Raw genomic sequence first — 11,812 nt, forward strand, 5'->3', positions numbered from 1 at the left:
CATTGATGTTTTAATTAAAAATTTTAATTTAAAAATAAGTAAATAAAACAAAGAAATTTTAATAAAAAATGAAACCATCTATGTGCTGATGACTCCCAAATTTACATTTCCAATCCAGAGCTTTTCCCTAAACTCCAGACTCACAAATCCAGCATCACTGTATGGCTGTAAGATAGACATCGCAAATACACAAGCCCCAGACTAAACTTACATTCTTCCCACCACAGCCTGCTCACACCTCAAGTGAGCGCAGCTCAACAGCATTGTCCTAAAAGAGTCAGGTCCTCCAAACTCCTCTTTTTTCCACACTTTACAGCCTCACACTTTCACACCCTAAATCCTGCTGATTCTATTTGCAAATACATCTCAAATAACGTCTCCCCACTTCCACTGTTAACCGCCTGGTAGGAGGCACCATCCTCCGTTGATTACAACAGTGCAATTGCCTCCTAACAGGTCTCTGTGCTTCTACATCTATGTTCCCGTACGATCTATTAATAATCTAACAGATTATCCAGAGACTCTTCTGACCTATTCTCTCCTATGGTTCTTCCATTTCACCCAAAACCCAAAGTTTTAAACCGACCTGTATGACCCCACAGGACTTGCTCCTGCCTCAACCCACATCTCCCTGCCTTTCTCTTCGAGTCCTCCCACCCCCTCCCTCTGACTTCACTGCTGTCAGCAGCCCCCTTGATCTTCCTTGAACACCGAGCAGGGGGACCTCGGGCCTCTTCACCCCGGCTGTTCTCTCTGTCTAGAGTGCTCTTCCTCCCAGCTCACCTGGCCAGCTCTCTTGCCTCCTTCATCTTTGTTCAGATATCACTTCCTCAGGGAGGCTCACATTGTCTGTACTGTAGCATTTATAGTGCAACTCATCACCACCACAGCCCTCTTCACTTGAAATCCCCTTACCACATTCTCTTTTTTTCTTTTTTCCAAAGCATGTATCTCCTTCTAACATACGATGTAGTGTATTTATAGTTCTTAATTGTAGTTTCTTTTCTGCCTCTCTCATGCATGTAAGTTATAAGAAGACAAAATCTTCATCTGTTTTGTTCACTTATTTATCCAAATGTATCCACACTTTTACCACTGTGCTTAGCATACAGTGAGTACTTAGGAACTATTGCCCAAAGAGTGAATGAATAAGGAAAGAAAGAAATGAATGTCTCCTATCCTGTCTGCTTTTTATGTTTATTTCCATATCAGCGGTATCACCCCCAAATTGTGAGCTCCAAAAGTGTTGGAAGCACTTCTGTCCTTTCTTAGTCAGAATTTTGACCTAGATTTCTGCCATCTGTAGTCTTGCGGTTGTGACTCTCCTCCCAAGTTTTTACTTGCTCATGAGGATGTAATTTGAATCTGATTAATCACAAAACTGACATGGACTGAAAGCACTGAGAAAAAGACATTTTCATTTGCTATAGAGTCAAATGGTAACATGTTAGGACTTCATGGAAAATGAAATTCAAAACAAGTTAATGTGCAGAAATGTTTAAAAGTTAAATTGTCTTCAGAATGTGTCAGGGAAATCAATTTGACGTTTTGTAACAGATCTATATAAAATATTTTCATGCCTTTGACAATATATCTGTGGTCTCATGTGTCACCGTGTTGTCCCAGTTGTGAGAGTCCTCTACAATGCTCTTTTATGAATCATCCATGCCCTTTCCTCTAGTATCAGATTTTGCAGTGATTTTTTAAAATCACTAATCTACAATTAGGATTAATCTATGACTCTCTTAAGGTAGCCAAATGCCTCATCATCTAATTAGTGATGTGCATGAATGGATGAGAGAGATTCCCACTGTTCCTTTCTACTATCCAGCAGAATCCTAATTGACAAATCATTAAATATTCTTGAATTATGAATGAGCTATTTATTAAAAACAAGCCATATTCCTGTACCCTTAGATGCATGTAAAATATTCTATTACCTGAGTTAATATTCCTTATTTAAATGGAAAAATGTATAAAGCAGCACTTGTAGAAATTACTCAAGTTACAAACCTTTGACTTTTGAAAGTCTGTATTACATACCCATGCCTAGGTCATCCAACCTCCCCTTTTGATCCTGCCAGCTATAAAGAGCAGTTCCTTTCTTTATCTCTTTTCCAGCTCTTGACTCATTACCTCTGCCACTCTTTCATTTGCTCCATCTCTTTTGTTTTTCATCACATGTATAGTCAGTCCATATCAATACAAAGAGCAGGGAGAAGCAGAGGGGGTCATACATAAGTTTGGTGTCAGACAAGATGGATTACATCTCTGGTTCAGCCATGTATTATCAGCATGACCTTGAGGATATGGCTTATCCTCTCTGAGCAGAAATCCTTAGATTTGTAAAACTGATGCAATAATCTCTACCTCCCAAATAAGAGTTAAGTGAGGTGATGTATGTAAAGTATTTATTTCTGCATTAAAACAGGACAAATAATATATGTCAGACTGTCAGTTGGACTAGCTAATGTCTGAGAGCAGCTTTATTTTTGCATGCCAATCAAATAATAGGAATAATAGGAAAATATTTAAAATTACCTACTGATACACTGAATACTGAAAATAGTATACTGATACCTACAATTTTATTTGATTTAATTACTATTATTTATTTACCATTTTTCTACCATTTTTCCCAATGTTACAATGAATATCCTTGAATACACTTGCATATCTGATGAAAAGTTTAACCTTCAAAGTCTGAGCAGAGACGGAGGGGTAGGGAAACTATTGTTTATATTCTCCACCATGTGGGCCATTTGGATACTCATGAGAACAACAAATTACACGTTATTGAATTATCATTTAATGTAATAGTTTTATTTACTTTAAATATATTTTTATTTTTTATTATTTTATATTTAAATTTTATTTCTTTGATGCATGCATTTATTTAATCACTAATTTAGTGACCAATAGGAAGCTGAATAAATAAATCACATATTTATCTCACAGAGTGTGGTCATGAAAAAGTGAAGCAAATTCTGCATGTACGGATGTGGAATGGTTGCCAGGCTATAGTAAGTGAAAACATCAAATGGCAGAGCAGTGTGAGTTTATATGCCCCACTTTAACTTAGGGCGTCTCTGGTGGCTCAGACAGTAAAGAATCTGCCTGCAATACAGGAGATCTGGGTTGGGATGATCCCCTGGAGAAGGGAATTGCTACCCAATACAGTATTCTTCCCTGGAGAAGCCCATGGGCAAAAGAGCCTGGCAGACTATGGTCCATGGGTTAGCAAAGACTTGGATACAATTGGGCGGCTAATACACACACACACACACACACACACTCTTTAACTTATAAAGATAATATTATTGCTTGTATATGTATAAAATAGTTCTGAAATGATTCCTAAAATTCTAGTTTGTTGCCTCTGAAAAAAGGAACTAGATAGTGATGATAAATGTCCGAGGAAAATTAATTTTTCATTGCATGTTTTTTTACCTTTCAAATTCATGCTGTGGCTGCATAGTATCTATCAAAAAATAAGCCAAATAAATTTAGTTAACTTTTAAAATAAAGACATGTTCAATCCTTGGCAAAATATTGTTATTTATTAAGATTACATCATAAAAATCTTTCATTTGGTATCTCTTGCACTGTAAGACTAATCAAATGCTGAAAAATCCCACATATTTGTATCTTTTCTCTTTTTTAAAAAGAAAATTTAGGGATAATTGACATACAGCATTGTATTAGCTTTAGGTGTACAACATAATGATTTGGTATGTGAATACAATGCAAAATGTTTACCACAGTAAGTTTAGTTAACATTTATCACCAAACATGATCACTATATCTTCTCTTGTGAGTTCTAAACTCATTTATTTCATGGTATTACTTGGAATTCTCTCAGACAATTCAAAAATTAGCAAAACTGAGCAATTCTTCCTAAGTATTGCCCTTTCCTCACAAAACTGTTTCTTTCCAGTTCTTCCCCCATCAACCCGTAGGCTCAATGAAGTTATCTGGGCCACTTCTGTCTGTTAAATAAACTCCATATCTAAGCCATCATAGAGTTCTGTTGTTGATCATATATATATTCATATGCCCATCTGATTCACCCCTGTGACCGCTTTAGTCCAAACCATCTTCTCAGCTAGTTTTCACGTCTTCTTTCAGAACCTTCTCCAATGCCATTTTCCAAAACTTCTAAAACCACCCAGCTCAAAGGAGTTCCTCTGTTTTTCTGTCAAAGAAGCCTAGTTTCTCCTTTATAACTCTTACTAAAATTACAGTTGCACGCCCATGTTTGTCACTCTTTGCAGATAGTCTTTCTTGCTGGATTATAATCTCAGTGAGGCAGGGACAGTGTCCATTTCCTCAGGCTCCCATGCCCACAGCCCAGCACAATACCTGAAACATGGAATGCTATTAATAAATTATTCTCAAATGAGTTAATAAGTTATAGCATGAATGAGCTCTTATGTGTAGCCGATATTGTGCTACATATGCTACTTAGGAGTGTCAAACAGGTTTTAGGATAAGCGTTTGTCCATGGGAGCTTACGGGGGGCAATGGACAGATACGAAATGAAGGTATATACAAAATACAGGAGGGTATTTTCATAGGTGAATAGAGGCGATCTGAGCACAATTATTTACTTGGGCAGGGAAAGGAACGCCATTGATAGAATATATAAGTAAAAGGAGAAGAGAAAGAACAGGTTTATTTCCCCACCAGAAAAAAAATAGGTGTAAACTGGATGATTTGCTTTAATTATAGGATTCTGCTTCACAATTTTTTTCAGAGCCTGCCCTGTACAGTGACAGCTCCCCTAGATCTTTCTCCTTAGATGTGTCAGGAACACATACGATGCCTGGTTGGTGGAAATAGCATCCCTTTGGTAGGGCACCTGGGGAGGGGAAATGGCAGATTGTTTGCAGTTCTGGTTGAGCCCATTCTGAGGCCCCAGCGGTGGAGACCCTGATCCTGTACTTCCAGTCCACTGATCAGTCCACAATACACCCAACATCATGAGGAAAGTGCATGCATTGAAACAAACAACACGATAAAGTAGCTGACAAATTCTCTTTATTAAATAATAAGCAAATAGTCTATATACAGTCGCTTGCCTGTTGCAGAGTGCTAACCCTGTTCCCTGTTCCCACGGGAGGCTGATGCAATGACCAGAGTACAAATGCACAGCCCATTTGAATGCCCTCTGATACGTGAGGCTAGTGGGCAAGACACACAGCTCACAGTCTCGGTCTCCATCACTGCACACACAGGAGAACACGAGTCATTTCAGTTCACGGACACTTAGGTGAAGAGCTATCAGGTTAACTTAAAATGCCCATGTTGTGCCTTCTAAACATCTCTCCTAACAATTCAACCAGCTGTTACTCTTCAACACATGTGTCACTTTCTTTGCATTTGGGTCAAATTCAAACTGCGAAGATCCCTTGAAGAAATAGTAAAATCCTGCAAATGCAGACAGGGGAAATAATGAGATAGTTTTCTTCAAGTAAATAAATTTGGCAACACACAAGACTCAGAATAACAGATACCTAAAAGTAGAAAGTGTTTATAGAGATTAAATATGTGCCAGGAACTATGGTAAGCATTTTGCATGACTCTTATTTTCATTTCTTTCTGTAAAAATCCTATGAGGCACATATATCTAATTCCATTTTACACATGAGGAAGTTGAGATTCAGATAAATTTAGATGCCTGCCCAAGGGCACTCAACAAGGAAAGGATGGGAACAGCACCCACTCCAGCTCTGTCTGATAACAGAACCGGGCTCTGGGTTATTAGGTTATTCTGCTTGAAATCAGATAAAATTCTCTGCATCTTCAGAAACAGTGCATCTTTACACTTTTCCTTCCGAATACTCCTCCTCCCCTTTCCTGACAAAGAAGCCTGATTCTTTGGCCTCAGAGAATCTCAGGGGCTCTTTCAGACCCAGATGATCCTTTATGAGTCTGCCATTATGGTGCTCAGGTTACCTATCAACAAAGATCATCTATCCCTCCACCCTTCTATACCTGAAGGGGAAAATTTTCTTTCTTTTTTTTTTTTTAAACTTTGGGCGCATAGAAAGTTAAACATTGGCAACTGACTGACTACTCAGGAAAGACAGAGAAACTCTCCATGGGAATTAGCAGTGGGATGGAGAAGCCAGCTGGCCAGTGTTAAACTTGGCCACACCACTTGAGGGGGTCTTTATACAGCTTATTCTATGAAGTAGTCATACAATTGATATGAAATTTGTAAGCTGGAATTTAGGGTTGAGAGGAGAAATCTGGTTAAAGAAAACTGTTATTAAATACTTCAGCTTTCCTCTTTCTTCCGGTACTATGGAATGTTTCAAGTGCCCCGCTGCCAACAAAAGGAGTGTCCTCTTACCAAATACTGGAAAAACAGCATCCACCTCTGGTTCAATCCCTGGAAAATCTTCCACTATTTGCTTAGGAAAACCTGGCTCCATGGATTGTCTCTTCTCATCAAATCTGCCCCAAGTAAAAGAAACAAAACTCAGCACTGCACAGAGGCCGTGTTATCAAAACCGGTAAATCATGTCAGGGTTAACGTGGAATTCTAGTCAACTTTCCAAGATTTGCAAATAAATGTCAGACATGTTTCATGCCACAGAAAAGTGTGACTTTAATGGTACTGCAAACTTGGCTCTTAAAACTATATCTCTACCAGAAACAGGCAACATCTTGATCAGGCAGATGCTGTTTGCTACCATATTTCTTAGCTCTGGACAGAAAGAATCTTAATCATCCTTCTATCAACAAAGATGTGAACACAAAGTGAATTCAATCATTCATTTCAAATACAAATTTCGAATTTTCTATCATATATGGTTCATATATGTTGTCACTGGGGCTTCCCAGATGGCTCAGCAGTGAAGAATCCTCCTACCAATTCAGGAGACACAAGGTTCGATCCCTGGGTCAGGAAGATCCCTTGGAGGAGGAAATGGCAGCACACTCCAGTATTCTTGCCTGGGAAATCATGCACAGGGGGGCCTGGCGGGCTACAGTCCATGGGGTCACAAAGGATTGAGCATGACTGGGGGGCTGAGCGCGCACACAGAGACTCCCCGCAGCTGTCTAGAGCCCCGCTGTTCCTCCCATGGGGGACGAAGGTCTAAGAGGAAGGCAGGCGACTTCCTTAGAGAAAGAAGATAATTTCCCTAACTAGGATCATACAAACTTATTACAAGCAAATCTTACCTCCAGTATTTGTCCTCTACAAAGAAGTATGTTTTCTTTTTTTCCTTGTCAGAAAAGGCTGCATCTATTTTCCTTACTGTTGAAGGAAGGCCCAGGGTATGGATACCTCTTGGGTAACCTGCTTGCATCTCATTTCCTCTGATGGCCCAGAACTGATTTCCTGTTTTTATGGGAAAAAAAACCCAATCACCTTGAATCTGTAACAAGGAAGTCTTTGGTTTTGGAATTACTTCTTAGCACCTTTGATTTTCATAGTAGAAAAAGAAGCCAGAATTTTAGATTTAGCAGCCCCAAATAGACATTAAACAAAACCTTGTAGGTTGAATGAATGAACACAGAGGGAATGAACACAGTTGTAAATTCCAAATGAGGGAATTTATAACTGGGCTATTTCTATTTTTGTGTTCATTTCATCCTCTATAAAATATAAGTAAAATAATGCCAGTCTCAATTACAGCTTTGTTACCTTTAAGCAATAAAGCAGACAAAATTTGTTGTAGAAAAAATTAAAGTCTTAATCAATTTTCCAGTGAGAAGCTTTATTTCAGCAAGTTAAAGAAATTGTTACATAATAATTACCTTTAAAAATGAAAACCGTGTCTTTGCTAGTAGCTTCATATGCGGCATCTATGCCTGAAGGAAGAGATGGCCAGAATGAAGAGATCAAATGAAATTCAGGTTCGAGTGTCCTGAAGGATTTCCGCCAAAAATGTCTGAAATACATGCAAAAAGAAATGAAAATTGAAAAAAGTCTTTCACCTTTTAGCATATTTCCCTCACTCTCCTTCCTCACCCATTTTCCTCCATTCCCACATCCTCTAGGATCAATGACAGACAGAAATCAGGTATGTTGCCATTAAGGAATAATCTTTCCTTTTTTTTCCCCAGAAGACTGCACTGGACCTGTTGGCATAGGATTCCAGAATAATATCTCTGTGAAAGGGAAGTTATCCTATAATGCAAATTAATCAATTGATTATAAGCTTTAAACACCTACAATTCATGTAAAACAGTATATATATAATATTTATATATTACACCATCATTTATATTTTCAAAAAGAAAGGGAGATGTGTACATAACTGTACATACATGTAAGTATATTTTTATACATACACGGAATAATTCTGGAAGGATTTTAAGCACTCATCACTATGGATGGAGATAGGGAGAACTGAGAAACTGAATCAGTGATGTGATGATGACTTCTTTTAACTTTCTTTCCACTTGTGCAGTTTTATCATGTGCATATTTATCCAACAGTGACTAAATTAACTGATTAAGTGTAATAGTGTCCTGGTATCATTTTTAAAGGAAATAAAGATAAAATTCAGATTCTAAAGTTTTACTTGTGACTTTTCGAAAGTGACCATTACTTAATAATATTTGGGAATGACAATTACAGGATGAAAATCAAATCATCCTAAGTCTTTGAAAATGAACTTGACAGTTTTAGGAAAATGTGGAAAGTGGAGCGTCAGAATAATTTCAAGTCTCAGAGCATAATTGTTTTGTTTTAAATGTTTAAAAATCTCTATCAAGTTTCCATTTGTTTTCCTCTCTAAGCATTGTATTGATACTTCAGAAGAATAGATGGGAATGTAAAGCTTTCTGGACTGACCTGCCTTTAAAGAACAGGATTTCTCCCCTCAGTGTGCTGATTGCATCGAAGGACAAGGCAGGATCACATGCGGCTGGGGTCCCGGCTTCGGGAGGCACCGATTCCGTGGGCACCGAGGGGTCATTAGGGGGAACTGGGGGAGACCCTAAAGAGGACAGAGGTGAGGATGCAAACATCAGTAGGAAATGATGCTTCTATCACTGTATATGCTTTCCACACGTTCTCAAAGTGCCTCAAGTTAAATTACAAATGCTTCATGCAGCATTTGGAAGCTTTCCTGAAGACCATCATTGCAAAGCTACCACGTCTAATTTTCCAGCATCACTCACCGTACAGGAACTGAATGCCGTTGACATCATCTTGAGAAAGGCGGAACCGAGAGAGGTCTGTGAGCGGGTCGTAGACTGGGTACATCAAAGCTTCACGGTGGGTTGAGTGTTGGAGGCCCAGGGAATGGCCAAGTTCATGGGCAGCAACAAGGAATAAATTGATCCCTATTTAAGAAATCATAGATAACAGTTACTTATTCCTTAAATACACATACATTATACAGGTCAGCTGTGTATTATGTTCATTTGGTCAGCTATTATACTCGTTTATTTCCTGGAACCCCACAGTACCTTTGTTGCCCCCTCGCCACCTTTTTTTTTTTTTTTTTTTTTGGTTAATCGGTCAATTGACTGATTACACTTAATGGAAAGTCAAGTGTTTTTCAAGGCTCATTCTTGAAATCAGTCTTTGAGACAAAGTATCCAGCCATTTCCAATTACTCCCATCTCCAGTCTGCCTCTGCTGATTCTTGTTCCACTGGGAATCTGTTACACTCCATATCCTCAATATTCTCAGTTATTAAGATTTCTCCAAGTTAAAACAAAAATCTCACCAAAATCATTCTGAGAGATGTATCACTAACCTGACGTATCCTTTGTCCATTGCTCATCATCATCAAAGTGAGCATCTCCATAAAACCCTGACCCAGGTGGATACGCATGAGCCAAAACTCTTCCAGGTCCATCAAAAGGCAAAAAGTCCCCATGTTCTAAGAGAGAAAAAAATTTATTGGATGATCAATAATTAGGATCTCTTTGGAATCTTTTCTAATGAAACAACACTAGATAAAATTTTGTGTGGGTTTTTTCCCCCTTGTTTCTGTTTTTTGTTTGTTTGTTTGTTTTTACCTCTAACTGCAAATATGATCATTATGTCAGCTTCTCCTTCATAAATCCTGGAGAATGTAAGTGGAGTCACCTCCTCCCAGACTGTCAGAGCTTTTTCAATGGCAGAATCAACAGCATCTCTGGGTAAATCCTTTGTGTAATTCACAATTCTGTGTGAAAAAAAAAATAATATTTCTCCTGTGATAGTAATTTATAAAATCTCAATAGTATGTCAAAATCTCTTCGGACCCATTACCTGTAGGTGAGGTGAGTTTTCCTCCACTTGGGCATACCAGGAAAGGTGCTGAAGGAGCCGACGTCAGGAATCCCACATCGGGGCTTGCGTATCACCTCCAGAGTGTCAGAGTCCAGCTTTCCTGTCACCTCCAACCCCAGAAACTTCTGCATCTCTTGAATCTTTTTAACTACTGGACTACTGTCCTTTCTTCTAACAAACTGTTTCGTATCCTTTGCAAGATTGTAGTAGTTTTCTAGATATTGCTAATGGAAAATAAGTATAGTTTTAGGTCATTCTTATGATTTTTAGTAGTTTACAGTAAATTTGTGCAGTTGCTCACTTAATCTATTTGAAATAGTCTTCTAGCTTCCTGAAATAAAAGTCAGTGTCATGTTTAATTCTTCAATTACAGACTCTTCTTCACTTTTGCTTTATCTTTGTAACAGAATAATCTCTGCAACTTATTTTACTACCAGAGCAATGAAAATTGCCATGAACTGGAAAATCAAGGTAAGTATCTAGGGAACTTAAAGGAGATAAACAAAACAATCAAACTTCCTTGTGTGTATTTGTCTATTTCAGCTACATTTATTTAATTTTCCACTTTATGCCTCTCATAAGGAGCTGGCTTAAGAAGAAAACTTAGAACAATCTCTGTGTCTAAACATGACAGCAGCAATAAAAATATCCAGCTAACCTTATATTGGATTAAAATACCTACAGAAGTTTGAAAATAAGACACATTTCATACACTCTCTGCTTGTTATTCATGTATCTTAAACAATGCTGCTACTAAGGTGGTTTTGATCTTAGGAAAATACCTACTATCTCTGGCTTTTGTTCCTTCCAATATAAAAAGAGAAGCCCAGATGAGTGATACTGAGACCCTTTCCATGTGCAGCACTATATAACTCTGCCCTTGAACCTCGTACATAGTAAGTTCCAACAACTCTGTGTGAGTTTTATAAATAGAAAGCAGAGAGAGTTTGCCCACTGGGCCATCAGGGGATGTGACTGTCTCCCTTAATTACCTGGACAAGCTCCATGCTGTCTTCCTTGTCCCTTGCAGCTCTGTCCAGAGGATAGGCTGAGCACACTGCCACACATAGCAGCAGCAGAATCGGAAGATTTCTCATTTCCACTGACTTTTCTCAGCTCGATGTTGTCTTAATGGCTTGCTCTCTGTCTATCTTCTCCTAGGTCCACGGTCTAGAGTCCGATTTTTATAAGGTGACAGTGTTTGTTTAGATCACCCGCAGCTTGACTCATGATTGCTTTCTTCCAAACAGCAACAGGACCATTTCCAAAAATTCTGAATCCAGAGTAGGATGATACAACCTACTTTACTAATTTCTCCCAACGTTTCCAATTTTGCAAGTCAAAAGAGTGATTAATCTCCAGGAAATGCTTCCTGTCTTGGTAAGAAGAAAACTGGGGCTTTTTTTTTTTTTTAATTCTGGAAAAAAATGACTGGAATTTACTAGACAGTTTACATTTGTGGGTTTGAAAGAAGTAAGTTAACCTGGTAAAAAGTCAGAATTCTGTAGAACTTTTACATGCAGTTTTAAGAAAAATGTATTTAAAATCAAATGTGATAAGAGG

General features: G+C 38.3%; 1 protein-coding gene across 1 annotated transcript; it reads right to left on the reverse strand.

Annotated features, from left to right (window-relative positions):
• Window positions 1-5,023: 5,023 nt before the first annotated feature.
• LOC136174261 (stromelysin-1-like) lies at window positions 5,024-11,496 on the reverse strand. Its single transcript, XM_065944277.1, has 10 exons — window positions 11,242-11,496; window positions 10,229-10,473; window positions 9,994-10,142; window positions 9,729-9,854; window positions 9,145-9,309; window positions 8,816-8,960; window positions 7,774-7,907; window positions 7,195-7,354; window positions 6,359-6,462; window positions 5,024-5,430 (listed from the first exon to the last, which is right to left on the reverse strand). The coding sequence occupies exons 1-10, from the start codon at window positions 11,344-11,346 to the stop codon at window positions 5,330-5,332; spliced, it is 1,434 nt and encodes a 477-aa protein (XP_065800349.1). The 5' UTR covers window positions 11,347-11,496; the 3' UTR covers window positions 5,024-5,329.
• Window positions 11,497-11,812: the final 316 nt, after the last annotated feature.

Source organism: Muntiacus reevesi, chromosome 9 (genome assembly GCF_963930625.1).
Source record: "Muntiacus reevesi chromosome 9, mMunRee1.1, whole genome shotgun sequence".
Lineage (NCBI taxonomy): Eukaryota > Metazoa > Chordata > Mammalia > Artiodactyla > Cervidae > Muntiacus > Muntiacus reevesi.

Excerpts from the sequence above, each read along its gene's own strand:
- LOC136174261 (XM_065944277.1), bottom strand. The coding sequence starts at position 11,346 with ATGAGAAATCTTCCGATTCTGCTGCTGCTATGTGTGGCAGTGTGCTCA. Across the intron at positions 7,908-8,815 it reads ATCCTGTTCTTTAAAGGCAG|ACATTTTTGGCGGAAATCCT; the intron begins GTCAGTCCAGAA and ends CATGTATTTCAG. Across the intron at positions 5,431-6,358 it reads TGCTGTTTTTCCAGTATTTG|GATTTTACTATTTCTTCAAG; the intron begins GTAAGAGGACAC and ends CTGCATTTGCAG.